Consider the following 26,625-nt stretch of genomic DNA (forward strand, 5'->3'; position numbering starts at 1 on the left):
CTGTGATTTGAGCGTGGAGCAGAATCCCTAAAGAATCACATCACTGAACAGAGGTCTACTTTGCACATAATGAACTGACAGCTGAATGCCAACCCGTGACAAAATACATATCTCTCTCCTGACAAAAAATAATGCTTCCCTGTCCCATGATTTTTGTCCTTGATAAATTGGTAAATGCGACCATGGGATGTTGTCCAGAGGAGAGTCTGACAGCTCTTTCAGGATGCTTCCTCTCACCTTCTTGTACTATTTTATTTTTCATTTGATGAGTCCCCCCGAGCGACACATGGCGACTTTGTTGCCTCAAAATAACGTGACATGATGTCTGTCACTACTGCCGGTTGATTGAATGAAAAGAGTTGTATGTTGCAACCCTAAGCCTCATTATGGGCTGTGAGTTCAACAGATAAACTAGTCCTGCATAGTTTTAAATATCCCTATCCGAAATACTTGTATTGGACATATAGTATGTCTGGAATGAAGGTAATTGGATTCTTGTTTATTGAGGTGTGAAATCCTGAAGACAAGACATAAAAATAAGCTGTGAAGCATGTTTTAATTCATAAAACCTTTAAAGCTGCCCACAAAAATGTCATCGTCCTCGCCATAACATAATAATTTACGACGTCAAATATTGACCACATGGATTCGCCATAAACACTCGGGACAGTCAGCTGTTCGCACAACTTCCTTTTTTTAGACCGTCAAAGTCATAAGGTGGTGATTTAAAACAGTGTTGGTTACTTAAAAGAAACCCTAGCAGGGCTGCCGGTTGGTAGCCGGTACTCATACGGGACAGGAAGCTCGTGTGGGGGATGTCCCACACGGTAGCGGGCCGCTGTGGGTGGTCCGGGTGGAATGACCCCCAGTGTGAAGGGCGGCTGTAAAATTTAAGTGTACAGTTTATTTTTCAAATGTGGTTTACCGGGTTGCATTTCTCATTTTTTCTCTCGCATTTCTCATTTTTTCTCCTCCTTTTCTCATTTCATTTTTTCTCTTGTGTAGAACATATATATATATATCTCATCGTACAGATAAAAACTTAGTCATGGAAGTATTCAGATCCTTCCCTTGTGGAAATACTCCAAACCCTTATTTAAGTAAAAGTGTTAAAGTAATATTAGCAAAAGTATTACAAATTATTTTAAATCCACAGCAATGCATCATATTCTATAATAAGTTGGTATAGCGTTGCTGTCCTGTGAGAACCACCGATCTGTAGAAAACATTCATGTTTTAAGCTAAATAAAACACTTCAAAAAGGAGGTTTTTTTCAACACACATAAAGGAACACGTCATCCACCAATTTTATCACAAATATTCATATTCATAATCACTTAATGTGGAGATTTTGCACGTTTTTCACGGAAGGGGGTGAAAAATCCTCTGAAAAGTGACTAAAGTAAACTAAAGGCCAGTATTTGGCTCTGAGATGTAGAGGAGTAAAAAGGTACCCAGGTACATTACTAGTAAATACGTACAGTATAGTATTAGTACATGTTCTTAGTTACATTCCTCTATTATAATTGATTTGTGAATATTCCGGGCTAATGTTCCTGTTACACATGTAGCAAGCCTGTGCTTGACGAATTATTATATTTTATCAATGTCTTTTTTTCCCCACGTGAATTATTCTGCAGACCATAATATTAATAGTTAATTAGTTAATTTACCATCATGCTTTGCAGCACCAAACTTGCTTTTAGTCTTTCTGTCCAGCAGATGGTGCTATTAGCCAGTTAACGGAGGTTTTTAATTCACAGCCCCAGATCTCTCCTCTCCTTTTTGTGCACACATCCCATCGACTGACGTGAACCCCTCAAGCGTGATGAATCTGTAACTCGACTCTTTGTCGGACAGCTCCGACAAAGCTGGAGCGTTCCGGAGAAAAAAATAATGCACCCATTTGACTGAAATCTTTGCAATTGTCTCCGCTGATGCAACACACTTGGACGTTTCTGCCTTGTCTAGTATTCAACCCCGCTGGCTACAGTTTAACAGATGTGTGCATGAGAGATGGAGTAACTTCACCCATATCTGTTTTCTTATATAACATATAGCGTGCGCGTATCTTTATTTACCACAGGTGTGATTGTACTAAATATGTTGTTTCTCTGTCTGTTTCTTTTCTTCTTCAGGTGAGTGCCTCTTCGTCTGTCGTTACATTAATGTCGCCGGATGGTTCCGGAACATCTGAAAATCAGCACCAATAAGTACCCGCATGAGTTTATGAAAGAGATGCTTGTTTGAGCTTTTGAGTGTCACATTTTCAGTGCGACATGGCTTCAGTTTCATAGATATTCTGTGCACCCCCCCCCCCCCCCATACACTCACAGCTCATTCTTCTTTTTTTTGTACATCTGGAAGTCTTCCTGCCCACTTTGATAAACCAGCGGACACCTGGGTGTAGCCTGTCCCCCACAACAAAGCATTAGGCCAAAGGGCAAAAGTATGTTTTCTATTATGTGTGTGTGGGGGGGGGGGGGGGGGGGGGGGGGGAGGGGGGGAGGTGTGTGCTTACATGGATATCTGCGGCGCAGTGAACGTACATACCATCAAATGTTGCTGACACCAATGTGTGGGTGTGTGATGGAGGAGTGGTGGCAAACAATGCCGGCCCAGTAACTCATCAGTTTACTCATCAAGCAAAAATGCCAAGAACGCGTGTGTGTGCGTGTGTGTGCGTGTGTGTGCGCTCGTGTGTGCGCGTGATAGGATAGTACTACATATCTCTCTGCCCTCGGGCTTCACATTTCCCCCCCCCCCCCCTCCCCTCGAGGGTGAAACTACTCGCGTCAGAACCTTGTCACACCTCAGAGTGCTCTTTAGAAAGCGTGATGGATCAAGCTGATCCAACTGGTGTGCATTTCACTTCAAAGGGCACGCCACCATTGAATCCTTTTTGGCACTCGCATCGTATCTAAAGCACGCGCGGGCCGCTGTCCGTACCTGTGTCCTGTGTCCTGTCCGTACCTGTGTCCTGTCCGTACCTGTGTACTGTCCGTACCTGTGTCCTGCGTACTGTCCATACCTGTGTCCTGTGTACTGTCCGTACCTGTGTCCTGTGTACTGTCCGTACCTGTGTCCTGTGTCCTGTCCGTACCTGTGTACTGTTTACCTCACAGCAGAAACTGTGTACCTGTTTCTGCTGTGATAGGTGTGGGGGCCGACACGACGGCCCCCACACCTATCTTTTTTTTATCGGGGCATTCGTCCGTGGATTCATTTCGGTAAAGCCTTTGAAAGCTCACACTGTAAGCATGAGAGGAGGCTGGAAAAACATCAAGCAATTGTCAGATTAGTCAGGGGAGTAATCTGATAGGCTGTTGGCTTTAGTCACTCTGCTGTGTAGTCCCCCATATGCCCTCAAGGACAAACTGTTAATGTTACCCCTCTGGGCTTTCATATAGGAGTTCATTTCGGCCTTATTTTTTTAGTAGTGCTAAATGTCTCCCCTGTATTGTTCAGTGTTGGCGCAGCTCCCGCTCACTGGCTTTCATTACAGTTCAGAAAGCCCCATAGTTTGGACTGCTATTCTCTCTGGAAGGAAGGAGTTTCATTTGGAGGTGTCACGGTGTAAAAACAGGATGCGGACTCGGCTCCGCCCGTCAGGACGAGCAAAGAGGGACAGCAAAACGCCGTCTCCTGCGGCAGCGAGGACGCTTGAACTGTCACCCGGCACACGAATAGAACAAGTCAAGTGGAACCTCGACCATGTGTCTTAGTGTAGGTGTTCTCATTGGCTCCAGGTTATCGCTCTTTGTACGCGCACTCCATAACCTGCTATTTCCTTAATCCAGCAGCAGAGCAGCTTTGGGTGTGGCGTATTCTCTCCCAGCCTGTTTGCCCTGGACCCTCGCCAGGCTCACAGACAATGCTGTGTGGAAGACAAAAGCATTCAACCTTTACGGTTATAACTGGAAATTATAATACCTCAAAGTAATCCATTGTAATCTCTCACTCCACCCACTGGGCTCCTGCATGATAAACTACCTCCTTATTGGGGTTCAGTGATGGGCACAGGCTCACACAGGGGCCATGGGGTGCATGTTTGCAGGAAATGACACGTCGGGTTCCAGCTTTCTTCGTTTCAGTACCTATACTCATTCAGACGACCGTCAGCGCTCCTGTAGTTCATGGAGTACGCGACTGTTTAGTTAAAAAGAGCAAATAATGTGTGTGTCCTTTCTGCACACGGACACTTTCTTTTCCTCGTACGGGTCTGCTATTGCATCCCTCAGGCGACAGGATTCCAGGAAGTGGGATGTCTTGCGTTTTGGCCTTGTCCTTGATGACTTTCTTGCACGTGGAAAATATTGTCAAAAGAGCAGCAGTAGTGGCATGCCGTGAGTCTTTCCCACCCGATGGAGTTACAAGAGCCCTCTTGTGGGTGGTTCGGCTCCAGTTTATGAATGTCACAGAGATTATGACGACGGTGAGTCACCGCTGTCTGAAACTGGACTCTGGAAAAAGAACATTTTTAAAAAGCATGTGGGAGAAAAGAACCTTTTCTCTTCTTAGCCACAAACAGACCAAGTGGGTTCACTGCTTCAGTCTTTCTTTAGTGAGAGGAGCAGCTCGTGCAGTCGCTTTTTACCCCCTCCCCTCTCTCCACTCTGGAGGAGAGAAAGAATGCAACGGATTCATTCCCTCCAGATGGAGCCGTTTTATGGTAGTGAGGATAATAAATCACCTATCCTGTGTGTGTGTGTGTGTGTGTGTGTGTGTGTGAACTGTATTGTGTTTGTCTGGGTGGTGCAATTAGAGGCTGATGAGCAGGATGTCTTTCTAAAAATACAGCTCATCCTCTTCAGGTTAGAAATGCAAATCCTCTCATTGTGGCAGCAATGAGGAAAGCCAAAGCCTGGATCCTGTGTCAAGTTTTGTTGTTTGATAGCTGGTTGCCCGTGGCAGCAGCAGCAGCCCACATCACCCCCTCCCCCCTGAAACCTCAACCGTGGACGGGCACATGGTATTTGACTAACCTGTGGGCTGCGTTGCTACAGCAACCAACGCCCAGCATGGCCACACCCATCATGTGTGGTTCGCAGACGCTGAGTCACCGTGCAAATAATCTTTTTTTTTTTTTCTTTCTTTCTTTTTACTCCTAAAATGTGACTTTGTTACATTGTTTTGGGACATGTTTTCGTACACAGATGTTTCCTCTATTTTCCTCTCATACGAACGCCGTTTAAAGGAAGCGTGAGCGAGCTCGCCTCCTCATGGCATACTCTGTCTGTGTGGCACTGCCAGGCCTGTTGCTCCCTTCAGCCATTTTATACCCTCCTCACCTCACTGGAGCTCCATTTTATGAAGGTCAACCTCCATCGGAGTTTGTCTTCATACAACACTCACATGTCTCTATTTGTGTCTGTTTCGGGATTATTTTGTAAACATTCTAATTCTAATAATAATAATAATTCTTCTTCTTCTTATTTTCAATCACTATTATTGATTTTAGGGACGCACTATTTTTTTGATCGCACTTTCACAAAACAGCGCACTGCTTCCAATAAGGTTCCTCTTCACCTGAATTCAGTGCATTTTACTTTTGCAAATAAATATACAGTAAATTAGTTTCCCAGTATGCATTGCAACATCGAGAATGTTTTTTGACTGGCAGCCGCTGTGTGAAAGCGCACAGCAGCATGACGCCTCCCCAACAGCGAAACCAAAACAGTTTTCCATGAGCGGAGCAGGCATTTCAAAAGTCAATATCGCTGTTGATTGTGTACCTTTTATATTAGCCGAGTCATTTTTTTTACAAAACTTTATTTTCTGTGCCTAATCTATTCTTTAAGACACTTGTGTGTGTGAAGTAACGCGTCCGTGTTTAAAATCCTCCCTCAAGTCAAGGGCCGAGGAAGGGGCCACATTGTCATTTTTGGCATAACCAGGATAATTATGCTTCTTTGACGGGGTTCAGCGCAAATTAGCTCTGAACAAAGTGTTGCAGTGTATCCTGTCAGACTTTATCTCTTGGTCGTATCCTTCAGGGTCTTTGGAACCATTGGAAACAAGCCAGCACTGATAACGACTCCGCAGTATTAGCTTTTACCTGTGATCTTGAATTATGGTTACATACATTTGCACATCGAAAGGAAATGTGCACTCGAGCTCTGCATGTTCTTTGTGGTTCCCCAATACTTGTCTCCAGTTCTGAGATTAACTCTTTAGAGTCTTTAGAGACTGGCAAAAAGCTTAATTTCTCCCCATAAACCACGGAATAAGACAAAGCCAGAGTTGTTGTTGGGTTTCTTGTGGATTTCTGAAGTCCGGCTATTTGTTCTCTGTCTTCTGTGTTTCTCCATCTAGTGTTCTTCTCCTCTCTTTTTCTCCTCTGTCCACACTTCATGTTTAATGTCAGGGGCTATAATTTGCACGGTTTTCTCGAACAAGGGGCCCAGTGTGTATCTCCCAGTTAGCCGTTGTCGGAATAATGTGTGGGCGCCTTGGGATTTATGGGACATGGGTATCCAGGGCAGCAGAGAGGATGTGTCCAGGCTGGCAGGGCCTTTTTTAAAATTGATGGTGTAGATGTTCCTCTGTATTTATGGGTCGCAGATGAAAAGATTCCCTTGTTCTTTTTCTCACAAACACCCTCCCTACCCTGAACGTACCCCCCCCACCACCATTCCTCCTCTCACTTAGACCCATCTTGCGTGCCCCGTTGTTCCGCCGGATGGGCAGCGGTTCTCACAAGGGTGGAAATAAGGAGTAGCAGTGTGGCGTTGGCCGGGGGTGGTGGATGCAGAAAGCAAGGTGTTGTGTTGTTTTATTGGAGCCACTGAGGCCTTTGTGCCATCAGATCCAAGCAGCATGGACAGAGGAGATTACCTTGGAGATCGGTTCTGGCTCAGCCCGAAGAAAGGTAAGTGGCAACCGTCGATCGGTACGGGAAAAGGAGGCCGGGTGCAGTGAGTGCGTGGTTGTCAGCATTGGTCGGATGAAGGTTTATGTCATGAAGAGGTGTGGCCACAGGCAGAAACTCATTTTTCCCACTGTGCAATCTAAATTGTGAGTTGCGGATGTCGAAGGATCCGTCTGGTTCAACAATAATTAAGCCTTTTCTAGCCCCTAAATGGTGTAATGCATCTCCTGCATGCTGATTGTGATCCCTGGCCACCGTTTAGCTGAGCTGGCGTACAGCTCTCGCCGAGGAGAAAGAACAAGAGGGTCGAGGGCTGGTTTGAATTTTCTGTGCAGATCCCACGGCTGGAACTGGTTTGCAACACAGAGCGTTTTTTGTAGTCTTGTGGTTGTTTTGCAGAAATCCCCCCCCCCCCCCCCCCCAAAAAAGAGCTGATTTCTATTACAGAAGCAAAAGAAGCGCATTTTATGTGCGGTATAAAAGATGTAGAATGTCGGGGGCGAGGAATACTTTGACATCCTCTGCATCAATCATAAGGGAACATTATCCATTATTATCCACGGACGATGCAGTTCCCAAGTGTTAGACATGGTCCATCTGTCATGTTCCTGCTCCTGCTTCAAGTCCCCCCCCTGCAGGGGGCGTCGTGAGGCTGGACACATGGAGACCCCATGCTAGCACATGACATGACAGCTTGTTAGAGAGAGAGAGAGAGAGAGAGACTTGGCAGTCCTTTTGGGTGCCCCTGCTTATTTGTGGTCGGCAAAGAGGGTGAAGGGACGCATAATCTGTGACTGCATTTCTTTCCACTCTGGAAAAGGAGAAGTCGGTGTGACCCGTGACTCGAAAGGAGTTGAGAACACAAGCGGGGTCCTGTCATATTTACCTCAAGCGCATATCAGTTTATAGATTTTCCATGTGCACTTATTGCTTATTGCTGGTGAGAGAAAAGCCAAGCGTTGGCTTCATTTTCCTCCGCTCACACAGTGGGCTGTTCTACTTGCGACGTCAATACAGCTTTATATTGCTCAGACTTTTTTTTAAAAAACTTTTACACACTTACACATACTTTGCTTTTAACGAGTCACTTATATGACTCCAAATATATTTATGGGGCAAGAAAAGAAGAAGAAAAAAAGCAGCAGGAACAGTTCCTTTAGCGCCTTGACTGATTTTAGACCATTACATTGTTTATTGTTCTTGCCCGCCCCCCCCCCCCCCCCCCCCCCCCCCCCCGCCCCTTCTACTGTAACTGGCCCCTTGTTTTTATTATCCAAGAAAGTTTATTATTTACTTTCGCAGCAGTGTGAGGAATGCCAAAGACACCTCTCAGTCTCCTTTCATGCTTTCCAGCCTCGAACACACAGTGCTTCTTTGTCTGAAGCCATTCTGTGGTGTGACACACTTCTGTGGGTTTGTGTTTGGTGAAACGGGATGAAAAGTTCTTTTCTTATTTTTTGTACTGGCCAGCCCTCAAAATGATCTCTAGTCCCTTTTGGCTATGCATGCGACTCACGGGTCCCTACAAATCACTAATGTTTAACCACTTGATCGATCCAATTACACACAGAGTGGCAAAGGACCCGACCCGTCAGTGCCGTGGGGTTAATCCCTGCAGTGGCCATCTTGCATTTCAAAGGCTACTTTCTCTGCTTGTACAAGCACTTATTGGCACTGTTGGGATTAAGGTCTCAACAAGTCACATTTATATATATATAGCTCCAAATCACATACTTGTCCCAGAGGGGTTTTTGAAACTGTACAATATGCAACAACTTAAATCTGTAGGCCTTGGACAACTCCCCAAAAAAATATTTTGTGTAAATAATATGAGAAACGTTATGAAAAATGTTGTGGATTTAGTTTTTTTTACACTGCCGACGCATTTATGAACTATGTTAGCAGCTCCTTGAGGTCCTGTACTAAATGCTAATGTCAGCATGCTTCAGTAATATTCTCCCGGACCCAAGCTGCTGCGGTTATACAATGTCAGTTATGACAGTTTAGCGTGTTAGCATGCTCTCACGTTAGCGCTAAACGTCAAGTACAGCTGAGGCTGATGGGAAATGTCTTTAGAGCTCCCAGTCAATGTTATGGTGGCACTGGAGGAAAGGCCAGGACACCAACATCAGTCCACTTCATCCTCTTGGGACCATGAATGTCTTGCAGAATGAATGACATTTTAATTATGGCATAACCAGGATGATTATGCTTTGAAGGGTTCAGTGTATCCTATCGGAGCTTTATCCCTTATTCAGGGTCATTGGAATCAAGCCAGCACTGATAACGACTCCGCAGTATTAGCTTTTACTTTTTTATCTTGAATTATGGTTCCACCATTTGCACATTGAAAGGAAAGTGCAAATGGAGCGCTACATGGCGGGACTGTTCTTTTTGGTTTCCCAATACTTATTAACTCACTGGTCTTTACTGATTTACAAAAAGCTTAATTGCTCCCCATAAAGCAAGAATATGACAAAGTCAGAGTTGTTGTTGGGTTTCTTGGAGATGCCTTGGTAGTTCTTGGCGCTCCTTGATGCTGCACAGTGGTCCTTCGAGCTAAATGCTAATGTCAGCATGCTTCAGTCTCCTATTTATACCATGTCAGTTATTTTAGTTTAGCATGTTAGCATGCTCACATTAGCGCTAAATAGTCAGCCCAACAGATGACTGGCATTGCTAAAAAAAGACTGTGTGTGTCTTACTGTGTGTTTACTCCTTGTGATATCAGTAAACAACAGTATAGATTTATTTTCTTTACATCTATCTTTTATTCAAAGCAAAAAGACAAAATGTAAATCCTCTCTTGCATATTATTTTCCACCATAGAGCTCGTTTTCTTTTATTGCCACAGTTACAGTTTATTATTGCTTCATAATTTGGTTAAAGCATCAAATTGACTATAGTCAGACAGCCGATAAAAACTGTGGTGTCGACCCGCGCCTCCATATAAAGCTGTTTACAACAATGTCTAACTTTAGCAGGTTCCTGAGGTGTTTGTGGTCCGCCCTGTGAAGGGCCACAGCTGTCTGATAGCCGCGCTATAGCCAGCCTCAAATGAATATGCTTATTGTCCAGATAAAAAGGGAACTTTCATGCATTGCAGAATGACTCGTCACTAACACAAACATGCAAGTCATGATTTGGGGGCCACCCTTCCAAAAAAAAAGATGTTAAAATCCCTTCCTGTGTTTTTACCTCATAACATGTGCCTCACTTTTTAAACCGTATTTCCAGGGCAGCGCGCAGTGCTCCAAAGCACCGTGCTAGAATCAGTTCCTCCTGCTCAGCTAGAAAGTTTCAGTGTGTCATCCGTGGCTTTAAAGGCTCACTTAAACCTCACTGTAAACCGTAACAACTTGATAGTCGTGTATGAAGCTTGAATTACACGTGTCGTTCATTAGGAGGACCCATCGTTCTGACATGGCCTTCAGGTGCGACACCCCTGGTAATGTCAGCGCACACGTTGGTGGGCAAGAAAGGCTCTGCTGACCTTTGCTTTCCCTGGAAGTGGCAGGGGGAGGGAGGGGGGGGGGGTGTCTTGGATCTGATATCAGAATGGAGGGCACAGGGTGCAAGACCAATAGACCCCGGAGCAGCAGGCCTTTACCGTGGGCCAGTCGCCAGCCACCCATCAGTGTGGTGGTGACAAGTCTATTCTGGGACTTGTGGAGGTCTGAATCATAACAGCAAAAGTGGACTCCTGACCAGGAAACTATTCTTCCCTAAAGTCTTATTACTACTTTATCTGCTTCAATCCATCAAATCATGTTTCCATTTGCAGCTGTCGGCTGCCGTTTATAGACTGAATGAAATCAGACCGTGTTGGCTCTAAAGTGAGCGTTCCCTCTTGAGAGTCTATTTCTAACGGTTTATACTATGCTGCTACCGCCAGCCTCAAACCTTCACACAGCCATTGTAACCAACCAGGTCGCTGTGAAAGGCAGCGGCACCGTGTTCAGAGCCGAGGTTCGTCAGGCCCGGGCAATACCGTATTCCTCTTGAAGCCGGGCATATTTAATATTTGGACGGCTGAAGGGGACTGGGCCTCGAGCCAGAATGCGGGTCACTGTGGGAAGTTTGGAGTTCACTGAACACTTTGTGCATAAACAGTGCATGAAATCACTCTGATATGGGGCCAGGAGATCAGAGCACCATGCATGGTGATGCAGAGTACCCCCAATTGTAACACGTCGTATCATTGGGACTGATGTATTTGGTTATTTTTCCATTTGAACAAGTTCATTATATTGTTTTGCATGACCTCTATAACTGCCAGCTATAAACATTCAGCAGTATACCAAATAGGTTGAGTAGTAAAATGCTTCAAAATCCTCCTGTCACTTCTACACACTTATTTTAGCCCAAACTTGCAGATTCACACACAGCCAGCTTGAACCAGCTGCCACCGTTGCTTCGGAATACAGAGGAATGCTTGTCTTGTACAATGCACCTGTGGACACCTTTTGTTCCCCTTCTGAATGATTGACTTCCCGGGCACCGCCACAGAAGATGTTACACCTTGGGGGATGTTTCAGAGCATTTCTGCTTTAGGTGGAGTACTCACAGGGCCCGAGGCATCACCTCACAGATGCTCAAGAACTATTGAATGACAGGACTTGTTTTTAATGACTATATTAGTAGGCTTAAGTGTCACCACAGTCCTGCCAGAAACTATTTTTCAAATATTTCATGTTTGTTTGTGGTTTTAAGCGCATACTGTGAGACTGTAATTTTGCCCTCACAACTTTTAGAATTGTCCTAGTTGCTATTGAAAGCTCGCCGATGTGCTAAATGGTTTGTTTCAGATCGCGACGTCTTTGCAAATAGCTCTGTATAGTCGGTCTGCTTATTGACGGTTTAGTCTAGCAGTCCGGGGGAGGCCTATTCGGGAACTGGCTCCCTTGCTTTGACCGTTGCCATGGCAAGCAAAAAATTTAAACAGTTTTTAGACCGGGTTTTGGATGTGTAATAGCGTGTGTGGTTTCAACCAACATGCGGAAGGCATCATTCCTTCGCCGCCACAGTTTCCCAACTGGATCGCTGTGTTCCAGCACGGCACCGTGCGCTCGCTCTACTCCTCCAGTAGTCGTTCTCCCTCTTTTCAACGGGATGAGTGGACATGTAGTCCTCCGCTCGGTCCAACAGTGCTCAGTTTTTCCCTTCCAGTTTTTGGCTTGGACACGAGAGGGCTCACTCACTGACACAGAGAGACGAACGGGAGACAGATGTACAGAAGGGAGAAGTGATCTCGGGATAGAAATCTGATATCATGTTCCTGGGAGCGCTGGAAAGGTTAGCTGTAATGTGCACCTCTTTATATAGTTGTGCAAGACACAATCTTGGTTACCAGCCGAGGCATGAAGCCTGAATGTGAGGCAGCAACACAACTTTAGGGTGCTTTACAGCCTGTTGCATCACTTTAATGAGCTGCAATGGGAAACACTTATAAGTCTATGTCATTTCCTATTCTTGGTGAATCCCCAACAAACACAGACCTGAATAGAATCTCTCTCTCTCTCTCTTTCTCTGTTAAGACTACATTTGCATGGGTCGTATCAAACTACCACTGTGAAGTTTTTTCCTGATCCCAAAATACGCTGATGATGATTTATGCTTTTTCTCTTCAAATGTCATCTTTCCCTTTGCACTTTTCAAAAGGCTCATGTGACATGGGCGCCCAAAGCCACACCTTGTGCGTAGAGTGAAAGCTCCCCGAGTGATAACTGAGCAAGGAATGTGTAAAACGACACGACACATTGGACTTGATAACCGACATAGATGCTCAGGGATAGATGCATGCCAAGTGGATGACTATCTTTTCTCTTCACTAATCCGCGTTTAGAACAGCCCATTACTGGGCGTGTGTGTGTGCGCGTGTGTGTGTGTGTCTGTGTGTCCCGGTCGTAGTGTGTGTTTAGAGGTGTGTGTACATTACGAAGGAGGCGTGTGCTCTTCGTGTGTGGTTGTGCGTCTCAGTAAAAGTCACAGAGCTACACTCAAACACACTTCATGGGTGTGTTGCTCCATTCATTTGACTTTGTGCTGATTGATTTCAAACAATTTATTGCGTACAGATTTATTTTTTTCCTTCGCTTCCTGCTGTACTATTTACTTTAGTGAAAAAATTTTTCCACGACAGTTTTTTCCTAAGAAATAGAGAGCGAAGGTAGGAGGAGCCCGACTGAGAAGTGTGTCTCTCTCTCTCTCTCTCTCTCGCTCTCTCTCTCTCTCACTCTCTCACACACACGCTCCCTCTTCCATTCTGTCATTGCCATCTCGGCAGAACGGAGTCTGTTCATTCCCAGCCACGCTGAATGTGAGGGGAGGGACAGCACACGTTTGACTTTGTTTAAGTCCAATTTCACAGAGGAATATTCTTTTTTTTCTTCACCACATCCAAAGGATCGGCAAGAACGAGGAAAACGAAAGTAAGATAAAACGATTTCAAGGATTCTTTTTCTCCAATTGAATTGAGAAGCATGTGACAGCCGGTTTTGCCGCTGGATTCTTTTAAACTATAGGACGTAAGATTGTCTTATTTATGTTCCTTTCATGTTGTGATTTTCAGTTTTGCTTTGAGAGAGCACACTGACATAAAACACAATGGTCGCTGGAATGCTGATGCCCATGCGGGAACTGAGGGCCATCTATGAGATCCTGTTTAAAGATGGTGTCATGGTGGCCAAGAAGGACAAGAGGCCTCAGACCATGCACCCTGAACTTGAAGGTGTGAGAAACCTACAAGTAATCCGTGCCATGGGGTCTCTCAAGTCTCGGGGCTATGTGAAGGAGACATTTGCCTGGAGACATTTCTACTGGTACCTGACCAATGAGGGCATTGTTCACCTGCGTGACTACCTCCGCCTGCCCCCTGAGATTGTCCCTGCATCCTTGCAAAGGATCAGGAAGCCAGCCGCCACCATGGCCATTGGCTACCGGGCTGCACAGGTCCAAACTGTGGAAGGTCCTACATCTTATGTTCCCAAGCCAGGACGCAGGGGAGAGGCAGAGAGCCAAGAGTCTCTGACTGAGCGTCACGGCTACCGCCATTCGATGATGGGTCCCGGAGAAAAAGAGAGCTCCTCTGATAGGACCCCCAGGTTTAGGGGTCGCCCGCTGGCTGCAGAACCAGTCAGGCCCAAAGCATCATGGGAGGTGGAGGACCAGCCTCAACCTCTGTTTGGTCGGGGGAACAGCTTCAGAAGTGAGGCAGCGGTGATGGAGGAGAGCAAGGTAAGAAGAGTCTCTCGTCAGCATCCTGATGTGAGCAGTGAGAAGCCAGCAGCAACATCACAGGAGAGAAGAGTGTCTGAAGTCCAAAAGGAGAGGGCACCAATGTCTGTCCAGGTTCAGAGAGCAGCTTTGAAACAGGATGCGCCGCAGACCACTCCATCATCAGTGTCCTCCAAGACAGCTCTACCATTTACCAGGGCTTCAGGTGCTGTAACATCAAAGATTCCAGCTGAACCCTGGTCTCCTAAAACAAATAAAGAGAAGCTCAAGATCGCTGATGAAAAAGCTTCCATGAAGGCGGGTTATGTTGTAACAAGCAATTCAACTACCACAACTCTTGCTGTTACAGAGATCAAAGAGGAGAAGACAAAAAAGGTGGCCATGGATCCAATTAGACCTGCAGAGGTCAAGGCGACAGCTGAAACAGCAAATTATAAAGCAAAGCCCCAAACAGTTATTACAATGGCTGCTGCTGAGAAAACCACCAGTCTCCTTACTGCCACAACACCTGCCAATAAAGATGTGAAGGAAGAGACAACTAAAAAGGTGATTGTTGATCCAGTTAAATCTGATTCAGAGATCAAAGAGGAGAAGACAAAAAAGGTGGCCATGGAGGTGGCCATGGATCCAATTAGACCTGCAGAGGTCAAGGCTTCAGCTAAAACAGCAACTGATAACATTAATGCCCAGACAGTTATCGCAATGGCTTCTGGCCCTGTCATCACAAAACTAGTCAATAAAGATTTAAATGAAGAGAAGACAAAAAAGGTGATTGCTGGTCCAGTTACATCTTCAGAGGTCAAGGCTTCAGCTAAAACAGCACCTGATGACATGAATACCAAGCCAGGTATTCCAGTGTCTGCTGCTCAGGAAACCTCCAAACTCCCTGCTGCCAATGCCACTCCCGTCCCTGTCATCACAACACTAATTGATGAAGAGAAGCCTAGAAGAGCAAAGGTTAATGAGAAACCAGTTAAACCGGCAGAACTGAAGGCCCCAGTTGAATTCAAAATGGATGTTGAGAAGGCCAAGAAAACTGTCACTCAGGAGACCACCAAACCACAGCCCAACAGTACCACCAGCAAGCCAGTAAAGGAGATGTCTAAAGTAAAGGTCACCCAGGAGCCCATTGATACCAAAGTGACTTCAGTGAATCTCTCATCAAAGCCCAAAACTGATGAAGCTCCCCAGAAAACTACTAAGGTGACTGAGTCCTCAATAATTGAAGTTAAAACTACCATTACTACCACGACTCTCTCAGCAACAATGGTCTGTTCTGAAGACGCAAAACCCGTCAAGGGGAGAGCTACAGAAACGGAGATCATTACAAAACATGAGAAAACTGATGTAAAGGTGACTCCTCATGTCCAGAAAGATGTCAAAATAGTGCCAGAAGAGGTGCTTAAAGTCTCAGTACAGGGTGTCACATCCCCTCAACACAGTCAAAATGTTGCCACCACGGAGGTGGTTATGGAAACCAAACAAATGGTTGAGGCAAGTTCTAAATCAAAAAGGAAGAAAAAGAAATCTCCAGGTGAGAGTTCCAAGATCGTCAATGCTGAGGAGCTGTCGGCCGTTAAGTTGGAGAAGGAAAAACCCTGTATAGACAAGACGCCTGAGGAGGTGGCTGAAAATACCCTCCAACCCCAACCACTTACCTCAGAGCCACTGAGCATGTGTACCAGCACAAAGACTCAGGGACCTGTAGAGGAATATACGGCTCAGGCTAAAATAGATAGCAATGGGGGGGAAATAAAGGAAGACCCTAAACAAATTCCAGGGAAGCCAATAATGGAAGTCCCAAAACAAACTGAGGACCAAAGTATTTTTGAAGTGGCGTCCCTGCCATTAGATCAGACTCCATTAGTGCCCCCAGTGGAGCGTCCCGACGGTGCACTAGTAAAAGTCAAGGTTGAGGGAAGCAGTGTCAGGAAAATAACACATGGACCGTCATGCTCCGAGGACGAGTCAAAAGCTAAATTGCCTCACATGGAGACAGTGAAATCTGAGGGAATGACTGTGACTAAAGTGGAAACTGTGACCGTGCAGAAAATAACTCAAGTGGAGCTCGTACAAGCAAGTCCCAAACCTGAGGGCAAAAGCCCTGCAACAGCGTCAGAATCTCAGAAACCCACAGTTGACACTAAGTCTCTTTTAACTACAGGGAAAGCTGAGGAATCTTCAAAGGGTAAAAAGAAAGGCAAAGGGAAGAAGCAGGCTCAGGCAACAGTATCAGACACCATGAACACAAAGCCTGTGTTTTTGCCTGAAGCCGAGGCATTAGCGTCCACTGACGTCTCATTATTGCCCAAGGGTACAGTGAAAGACAGCCGTGTCACGACCTCTGAAGTGACTGAACTGAGCGTTTCTCCAAAGAAGACCCCCGAAAGAATGTGCAATGTGCAGGAAGCCAGGCAGGCAGCAGCTGTGCTCTGTGAGGCCCCGGCAGACAAAGGGGAGGTGGAGCCATCGGGGCTCTGTGCAGAAAAAATCAAGCGGGAGGTTCCGAAACCAAAAACATCCTCCACTGCGAGGGAAGCACCCGCAGCCGGAGAATTTGAGTCAGCAGCACCAGCGGCGAGAGCAGAGGCAGCTGCAGCTCAGGCACAGGCCAGCCCCTTTGGCAAGCAAGAGGAGCCTCCCAGAGTTGCACAACGTTCAGCCCGTCAGGCAGCAGAGCGCAGCACAGAGAAAAGGCTCTCTTTCGGCGAGGCCTCGAAGCAGAAGGAAGAGAAGAAGAAGGACTTGGCGGAGGACACACCCTCTGCCACTGCCACACCCGCAGCTGCCAAGCTTGACCAGGTGCACCTAGGGGACACCTGCGAGTCCGTCAGCCCTGACGCAGACGAAGCAGCCATGAAGAGAAAAATCGTAGTGGTTGAGGAGATAGTTGAGGTGAAGCAGGTCATCAGTCCAGAGGACACTGGGGAGCAGCCCCCTCCTCCACCTGTGCAACCCGAGGAGGAGGACGAGGACGAGGAACTGGACCTGGATGTCCTGGAAGAGATTGCCATAGAGCGGGCACTTTTATCGGCGCCGCCGCCGGGGGCCTGGATGCGAGGAGCCTCACCTGAGGGAACCTGGGACCACTCACTGGACGAGCCAGAGGAGAAGACATGGCCACACTTCATTGAAGGTTTGTGTGAATGCGTGCCAATTGACCTGCTTCCTACCTGGTCCGACTCTCACTTTGCATGTGATGTAATTGCTCTTGCAGCTGGGATCCCACCTTTCTTTGAGGTGTGGGAGGTCTTAGGTTAGGTGCTTGCTGAGGGCTCTTCTGTTGCCCCTCTACATTGTTGTGTACTTAAAGCAGTTCATACTCTGAAGAACATAATTGTCTGTCTCTGACTTCTCTTCCAAAGTCTTATTTGGGGGGGATTTGATCACACTTTATGGCTTAAAGTTACACGCTACAGAGCCCAGCCTCTACTTTTGTGATGTGGACGAGAGGCTTTCTCTCTTGAGCGGTGGTTTCAGTGAGCTGGTGAGAACAGTCAGTTGAGATGTGGCTGGGATTTAATTATCCGTGTGTTTTAAAATAGACGGGGTATCGGTAACACAGCGTGTTCGAGACGCTGTCAGATTTCACACAGGCATTATCACATAATCACAGGTGAAAGTCATACTTAAAAGCCGTGTATAAAACTATACTTGGGCGCTATAAGTAACTGAATCGTACCTATAATTTACCACACCGTTTACGTGTTAAAGTGGCACCCATAATTTAACAAACTTTAACAAACCCCGGAAAATAACACTTTTTTTCCGGGTGTGGTACTGGTGATATATTGCACTCTGCACATGTGTCGGTAATCTCTGGAGCTATCCCTGACTGTTTGTCCAATGAGATTATGCAGACCTGCAGTCATTCCAACAAGGTGGGGCTGTTTGCTGAGATTCAGCCTCGCCTGTTCCCTGCAGAGAGAGTTGTGTGTGAGCTAAAGCCAGAGGCAGGGAGGCAGGAAGACAGGGAGGCAGGGAGTTGTGGTGCTTTTGGGACCATTTGTCCCCTTTGCTCCAGTAACACTGTGCTCCTGTTTTTTTCCAGGCTTGTTGCTCTTTTCAGCCTGTCTTGTGTATAGGAGATAGGCCTTGCATACCGTTATGCAATGGCATGCGTAGGATATGGGAGTCATGTAGACAATGTGATAACAGGAGCATATGATAGCCTCCTTCGCTGCATCTGGAAAATAACAGTTCCACGACTCCCTGGAAAGCGGTGCCATTTGATGCCGCGGTTGGTTCTGCTGAAGTGAAACTCGTGAATCGCGTTTCTGAATCGTTGTTCATGTGACTCTGGGGTTTTGGATGACGCCTAATATTTCCTAACTTTCTTAATAGTGATATTGCAGGGTTGTGTTGCCCAGCACGTGCATTTGGGGTGAGTGACAGGGACTTCGCATGGGCGTTGTCTTTTGTGGGTGTGACCAACGGGACAAAGAGTCAGGAAGTTTGTAAGAGCTCGCTCACAGCTCTCAGGGTGCGTTTGTTTGGTTCCACACGTGACAGAAAGATCTGGACTGAATTAGCAGCCCGGACCCCTCGGTTCAGTCTGTGGTAGGCCCCTACTCGTCAGGGAAATGCGTCCCGTCTGCACTTCGATGAAGCTTGACTCACGTGTACAGAAAAGAGCATATGCAACTAATCATATACAGAACTTCAATTAGTTGCTTCAACATAAAATAATAATAAAAAAAAAAAAACAGAATAAACAGAGCATTCACAAAGATTCAGATGTGGACACAGCAGTGCCAGTCTATCAGATGACCACAGTGTTCAGTGACCCACTGCTGACATCTGCTGTCCATTACCAACCATTGTCATCCGTCACATAGACCAAATGCTACAGCAATAATCCGTTTTCATAACGCATATTTCACATCACGTAGTGGACAAGCCTCGTTTTGCCTCTGCTTGGTTATGGAGCTTTGCATTAGCCAGCTTTTTGCATGGTTTCCTTCTGATTTGACCTCAGATATGACATTAGTCACTCCTCCTGTGTGTGGTATTCTTGGTATGTTAGCTAATCGAATAGCTGTCAGCAGACGCTGCTACACCCTGGGATATAGTCGCAGTTAGGCATGTCTGCTTTTGTCTTGCTGCAGTCCGTCTTTCTTTGCATTGGTGATGTGGAAACCAGCGAAAGAAAAGGCCAACATTTGAAAAAGCCTTGCACAGCCAAAAATATGTTTCTTTCTGTACGTGCTTTGTATAACATGGACATGGCATGAGAGGCTGTTTAAACTCCGCCCACACATGGCACCGGGGGCAATTATACTAAATCACATCCCAGACATGGCAGTGAGGCCCTCCGTGTTGTGTGTTTTCTTCTTCTTTTTTTACTCTGAAATCATGCCTGATGCATACTTGTGTGATTGGTTAAATGAGGAGCTCTAGCCTCGTGCCTTTCATTATGGCGGCTCTTCATTTTGATGTCATGACTCACCCGCATCGTTCTCTCAAATCCGAGAGCTTGTCTTATGACATTTTTGAGTTAAGAAAAAAAAAAAGAATGAATGGGGGACATAATTCATGTGCTATCTATCAATAGCCTGCGTTGTGAGTCGAGTCCGCTGCTGCCGTCTCTGCTTTTGCTGTTGACCACCAGCGATGTTTTGCTCAAAACAAAGTGAATGACCTCAGCTGCTGCTGACTCACTTAAGACGCTGTTGCTCCCACAATAGTTGGAACATATCGGCCTACCTTTCATCAACTGAGAAGGAAGCACAGCAAGCGAACTGGTTTCCAATGGAAGAGATGACGTCTGTGTGCCAGGACAGTGAGAAGGAGACGTGAGCGGGCGGCTGCATCGCTTCACTGCGTAGAAACCAAGAATCAGTCATCGGTACCTTTTTGTGATGTCGGTCTAAAAAAAAATATATAGAGATTTTTAAAGAAGCAAATGATGTAAAGTGTGCCGACATCACTGGATGGTGTAATGAGGAAGAACCAAAGCGCCGGTTGTTTGTGAGCCTTTAACTCCGGCTTTCAAGCTCCGGGCTTTAACGCCGATTGAATTGTGGTCCATGGCAACATAATGACTATAGAGGCTGGACATGACGCGGGATCAGGAATCTGCTGAAGCAATACAAACTATCTGCCGACCGAACCCTGGAAATGATATAGGGCTCGATAACATGTGGAATATATTGAGGGTTTGGTCAAGATGGTTAGGATGTTAGTCATTTCCCAGAAGACATGGTTGGCCCCATTACAGGCGCTGACAAACTCGATTTTGAGTTGGAGGAATAGCTGCAGTTCAGAATTCTGTAATCCAATTTGACTTTGATTTTTTCTCAAGAGAGACCCCGCCACCTGTTTTAGTCAAGACTGTGTTTACACCAATGGCGCCCTAGCAGTGTCATGGGTATGGATTGAGATGAGAGGTATATATTCCTCCCCCCCCCCCCCCCCCCCCCCCCCCCCCCTTTCTGGATGCAAGCTTCGAATAGCTTTTGGCTAAGTGCCTTAACGTGAATGTTGTGAGCGTGAGGCTCAGTTGGCTTCAGCAGTCTGTGAAGGCACACGAGGAGCTTCACGGGAGGAATTCCCCACGATCCTCCGTAAAGCCCCCCCTGTGTGAGTTCTCGGTACAGCCGGGCGTCCGTCTATATAGTATCCGTGTTTCATGAGGAGGAGACAATCCGAACCTCTTACTCTCCAGACACTTGGGTGGAATTGCTTTTAGCATGACTGAGCCTATATGCATGTATTAGTAAAGCCACTATATTTATATAATGTCGTGCATTGCTGTGATCCCAAAAGCAATCGGGGATGAACATTGAGAGCTGAACTCTCTTCAATCTGTCAATCACTAAACTGTGTGTGTGTGTGTGTGTGTTCCTTCAGTCCTATTTCACATTTTTTATATTTACCGGCTTCTTCGCTATTCCTAATAAACACTCTTGTTGTATGCGATGCATCGTGAGAGGACAAGTAGAACGGGATGAAACTCCTTCCTCACCAAACAAGAACCAACGTTATCAAAAATGATGGAAATCAGAAATGTATGCTACGTCACATTTCATATGCAGTTTTATCATCGAGAATATAATGCTCCGGCATATGCTGAGAATAATTAGTTTTTTTTCTGGCTGAGAGCTGTGACTTAATTTCACAGAATTAACCGCCCGTCATCATCATCCTCAAAGAGAAACGGGGGAAGGGGGGGGGATGGAGGCTTGAGTTTTGTGGAGGTTGTCTCTAGGGGGAGCGGGTGCAGCCAGAGCTCTTCCATCAGTTTCTAACTGTGACACCGTGTGATCATCTGGCTTTGGTGGGTATTTATAACCCCCAGGCAGCTCCAGCCGGCCCCCCACCCCACCCTGCCTCCCACCCCTCCCCGTGCCCGAGCCCCCGAGCCCCCCCGTGTGTCGTCCCTCCTCCCCTGGCCACGGGAGAGCGCAGGCTGACAGATCCAAGCAGCAGGCAGCAGCCTGTCAGAATCCAACACAAGGGAGAAACGAGGCGCTTCAGAGCAAACAAACAGCAGCGTCTCCCGTCCTCTTCGCTCCCCCTGCGTAAAGCTCTCCTCTTTCTTCGCCCTCGTCCTCCTCTTCCTCCCCGTGCCGCCTCTTAGATGAAGATCATACCTGGTAGGTCCACCGAGTGGGGTTGCTGTGTGTCTGTCTGTGTCGAACTGTGTGTGTCCGTCCGAGGATTTTTTAAATTTTTTTTTTTATTGGCAGAAGGCCCCCGTGTGAAGTCTTGTTGTTGTGCGTCGGGTGGGCAGACGCACACTTTTAATGACGAGCAACCTTCAGCACAGATTCTGTTCCACACTATAACATGTCTCCAACGTGACTGACTTGAATCATGGGCTCGGCTGGCTCCTATATGTTCCTTTATTTGATGGTATGTAGGTAGAAGTGGGAAAGGGCACCCCCACCCGCTTACACTCTTCAGGAGGTGTCTTTCCTGTCAATCATGACACCTGACGGGCGTCAACACCCTGGGGTGATTTACAGAGGCTTTTTTTCGACCCGCTGCGTCATCGCTTGCTGCTTCACGATATTCACTCGCGATACCGTTGGAGGGTGTTGCAATAATCCCAAAAGTCCTCGTGGGTGGACTGTATCAATACCTGTCATTGTTCCGATTGGGCTTGACCCCACTCTCCAGACGGGATGACCTGAAGTAGCTGTTGCAAGATTGAGTGAGTCACTGAGCTGCATCTGATAAGCAACACGAATACACCATGCGGGTTCTTTGTCTTCATTGATACAGAAACTAACTGAATCATTGAGAAGAGATGATAATGGCAAAGCGTGGCTCCAGATTGCTCTTTTAACGCTGTGCTTTGGAAAAGAAACCACGTATGTCCTAATGTGGGAAGTTGCTCTGAACATGAAAACAGCCATTTAGTAATACATGTAAACTTTAAATATCCCTGCTACTAAAACTCTTTCTAGTCACCCTAGTCACACGCCCACTAGTGACTAGGGTGTGGTTGAAAACAGCTGAACAATCAGGAAAAACAGACCAGACCTTCAGTAATAGCCCTGCAGACCGGAGCAGCAGGAATGCGTCCTTTATTATTATTTATTTTTTTAAATGTCCCTGCCACACCCACACGGACCCCCTCCTCGCTCCCAGTAAAGGCCCACCTGTCACCACAGCAAGGGCTCATCGCCTGATCCCCTCTTATTTAGCTCTATCTGTCCCGACAAATGCCTTCAAGCCCCCCAGGACCCACTTTCCTTGCCCTGGTGGTTCTGGGGCACTTAGTCACCCTGATTCTATTCTGGCGCTTGAGACAACACAAGAGTAAAGGTAAGAGAGGGGATTTTGTAAAGCTCCAAAAAGCAATATTTGCTTCTTCTCCCTGTCCAAACAAAGTTTGAAATGCTGATTTTGGCTCTAATACTGTGTCAGCAGGATGTCATTGTGTCCTTTTTATCAAGTTTTACGCCTGTTTCTTTATTTTAAAATTTCTTTTCATCTGTAAAGGTCATATTTCTAACGCCGAGAGGTCACACGTGGTACGTTTACCCTGTGCATCAGTCACGCTCGTGGGGGTAACCTTGAGACCGGTTCGGAGGTGCCACCGGGCCTTCTCCGCGCCACTTGTCGCAAAGTGGCTGCTCCTTTCTGGCGACTCGAGATTAGCCCCTCCATTAACGCTCGGACCGCATCGGAGGCCCTTGTCTATTTGGCCCCGGTACCGGCGGCCTGACGTGTCACAGCGCTTTGACACAAACCAGTCCAGACTCCAGCTGCACTCGGCTCAACTTTCCCATGTTGTGCTGCAGACCGGTATAGATGAGCGCTGCATGGTGTAACAATTCCTACCAAACCTGTCGAGTCAAGTTAGGTTACGGATCAAAGGCGTGTGTGTGTGTGTAGGTATGTATATGTGTAGGTATGTGTAGGTATGTGTAGGTATGTGTAGGTGTGTGTAGGTGTGTGCTTGCGGGTTGGAGTCATACAGATGGATGTCTCTCTTAGTATTGGTTTAGGACACAATCCCCAAACTGGCGGCCAGCCTTTGAACCGACAGACTTACAAAAAGAAAACAATAAGCTGTTTGATCCTTTGCATTAGTCATTGATTGCAACAGTGTTGATGTACCCAAAAGTTACTCAATGACTCACCTTGAGTGTTTTGAGTCTGCCTGCTTCTGCCTTGCTTTCGAATGAACCGTAGGAGCCATTGCCACGGGATTGTGTACAGATATTCGTGGTCCCCACAGGATGAATACTGGCTTTGGTGATCCCGTGACCAACCCTGTTAAAGTAATTACATTCCCATCAGATTTGGCGGTGTGTTTTGTGCTAATTAGCAAATGGTAGTATGCCAGTGCATTGAACTAAGATGCTGAATGTGTTTTACAGCCTCAGAACGTCATATCAAAAGAGCAGGGGAGTCACTAAGCGTTGGTATAATCTTATCTAATCTGAGATGGCCGTAAATAAGAATGAAGGCGGCTGTGGAGAAACTGGGCTGAGATCAAGTTTGTGTGACTCAACTTCCATCGTCATAATAGGATCATTGCTCACCGAGAATAGGAAGACACTACTTTAAATGTGCTATTACTAAACTACATATTCATAAAGATGCATTTTGGTTGTGCCGCTTGACGTTTTGCACACCCGTTCTTCCTAACGTGATATACTCGACATCCAAACCTGGCTGTTTCCCCGTTGGTTCCACGACCCCTGACATTACCGTGCTCTATGCGCTAATGTTTTATTCTCTTTGGATGCAGCTGCTGCTTCTGGTAATCTGTGCCTTCGGGGGCTCTTTCTGGTCTTAGCTGTCCCCTTTTCACTGGCATCCATTCAGCACAATGACAAAAACTCTGTCCTCTAGTCAACCCCTCGGCTCGGGCTATCGCATGTTACAGCGGTGAGAGAGAGAGGCGTCGGCTTCCAGTCAGATGCACCGCTCCGTGCTGTGCGTGCAGAGGTGAGAACACCCATCTGAGCATGGACCCCCGACCATGCTGGAGTCAGCTGAAAGGTCACGAGGAAGGGGGGGGGGGGGGGGGGCACAGCTGAGTTGGACTGTAAATACTCGTTGTGTCACACACAGACAAAGTGCATCACTCGGCATTCTCACGTTGAACTTTGACCTCTCTCCTGTTTGTTGTTTTGTTTGTTTGTTTGTTTGTTTTCCCTTCGTCGGGAGGGTCCAGGGGGAGGTACCAAAGGAGATTCTCTCACTCAAACTCACATTTTGTCAATTCAGGCGTTGCGGCGACATCATATACGACGTTACGTCCGCATTGAATGATCGATTTTATATTTTCGTTTTTTAGACTCTCTCTTGAGTTTTTCACACACACACGTACACGGCTGTGGAGACACACACACACACACACACACACACACACACACACACACACACACACACACACACACACACAGTGGTGGTTGGGCTCTGGCTTTGGCCTGGTTTGTGGAAAAGTCTGCATTATTCCTGGAAACAACCGCGACTCCTACTCTGGAGCAACCCAGCCACTTTATTGTACACCAGTGTTTGTGTGTGTGTGTGTGTGTGTGTGTTTTTCCAGTACTCATGAGTGTATTTGAAACAGCCTGGATGGCCTACACCACTGTGACTGGTGCTAACGGACCTATTTGTCATGAGTCACAAGATAAACAGTGAACTTATGCCCCCTAGGAACCCAAACGGGTTGTGGATACACGCCGTTTGTCCTCTGGGAATAGCCAACAAACCCAGATGAGACACATGGAGCACACATGCGTGTATTATTCATGAGCAGCACTGGGACCGTGGACACACATCCGGTCCATGTGCTGGGAGGCTGTTTAGACCTCTGGTGACCTCCATCTGGGATTTCTCAGGACTCCTTGGGGCATATGGTGCAGTACACAGTGACATCACCAGCAGTTTACTTTAAGGTGACGATGTCACTCAATGATAGTGATTAATGTACGAGTCAAATAAACAAAGCGTGATTGCAGCTACATGTTACAAGTTTCTCGAGTCATTTCTAATGACTTTGCCTCAATCCAGTGCCCCTTTCTGGAGATTTCCAATTTGGTCTGCTCACAAAACCAAAATTCTGACCTTGTTACGGTACAAAACTTTAATGCGCTCATCTTAATTTAAAGTAATAGTCTATGACATTTGCTGATTCGCTCTCTTGCTGAGAGTTAGAAGAGAAACGATTGATACCACTCTCATGTCTGCTTGTTCAATATGACGCGACAGCCAGTTAGCTTGTTAGCATACAGACTCGAAGCTGCTACCTCGCTAGTCCAAAGGAAGTAAACTGTGGGCCGGAGTCTGTGTTCTTCTTAAGTGTCGTCACCACGAAGTTTCAATCAACCGAGACTCTGCAGTCAAGAAATAGTCCTGCACATGTAGGACAGGCTAGCCGTTTCCCTCAGCCTCTATGCTAAGCTAAGCTAAGCTAAGCGGCTGCTGGCAGTATATCTTCCCTTTGAACAACAATAGTTAAGGAGTGTTGTGTCAGTCTTCTTGTCTCGCTACCAGCAAGAAGGCAAGTTAGTGTATTTATTATTATCAACATGTGAGGAGATCAGAGAGCATCCCGTAGGGTCCTGGGTCAGAGGTCAGCGTCCTGTAAGAAGAGATCAGGTCACTTTCACTTTTCAATGTAACCTAGGAAGAGCTCGGCCGTTTCCTGTCGTAAATTGCCACATGCTGGAGTTGACAGCTAGCGACACGAGGGACTGCACCTTTGACCCCACGCAAAACCCTGACTTTCTGATCGTAACGGTCAGGGTTTATTGTTTTGTGTTTCTATAAAAATACTGATACTCTAATATCAGTAGAGAATTGTATCTGTTGCTACAGGGCTCCATCGAAACCTGCCAAGTCAAATACGCCAACACACCCTGAGGATTTACATAAACTCCTTTTTACTGCCAGTGTATGCAAAAATCATAAACATTGATTAGAGGTTAAAACAGTACAACATTTTTTTTTTTTGTATAATAGTAATTATTGTAAGTATCCATCAATGGATAACTGCAATGTTGCTGTTGTTTATTCCACAGCCTGTGAATATGCAACACGCTTCC

At 46.4% G+C, this 26,625-nt stretch overlaps 1 protein-coding gene across 10 annotated transcripts in view; it reads left to right on the forward strand.

Annotated features, from left to right (window-relative positions):
• The window catches only part of LOC117728001 (plectin-like), a 92,415-nt gene that overhangs the window by 25,408 nt on the left and 40,382 nt on the right, over nucleotides 1-26,625 (forward strand). For 4 of the 10 annotated variants that reach the window (XM_034528615.1, XM_034528616.1, XM_034528617.1 and 1 more), the window contains exons 1-2: nucleotides 12,957-13,302; nucleotides 13,443-17,243. The exons of 1 other annotated variant lie outside the window; for it this stretch is intronic. In XM_034528615.1, the coding sequence (XP_034384506.1) occupies nucleotides 13,478-17,243 (3,766 nt within the window). In that variant the 5' untranslated portion in view covers nucleotides 12,957-13,302; nucleotides 13,443-13,477. Of the gene's footprint in view, nucleotides 1-12,955; nucleotides 13,303-13,442; nucleotides 17,244-24,421; nucleotides 24,518-26,625 lie in introns of those variants that run through there. 5 more of the 10 variants (XM_034528610.1, XM_034528613.1, XM_034528611.1 and 2 more) reach the window with 3 other exon arrangements.

Source organism: Cyclopterus lumpus, chromosome 25, assembly GCF_009769545.1.
Source record: "Cyclopterus lumpus isolate fCycLum1 chromosome 25, fCycLum1.pri, whole genome shotgun sequence".
Lineage (NCBI taxonomy): Eukaryota > Metazoa > Chordata > Actinopteri > Perciformes > Cyclopteridae > Cyclopterus > Cyclopterus lumpus.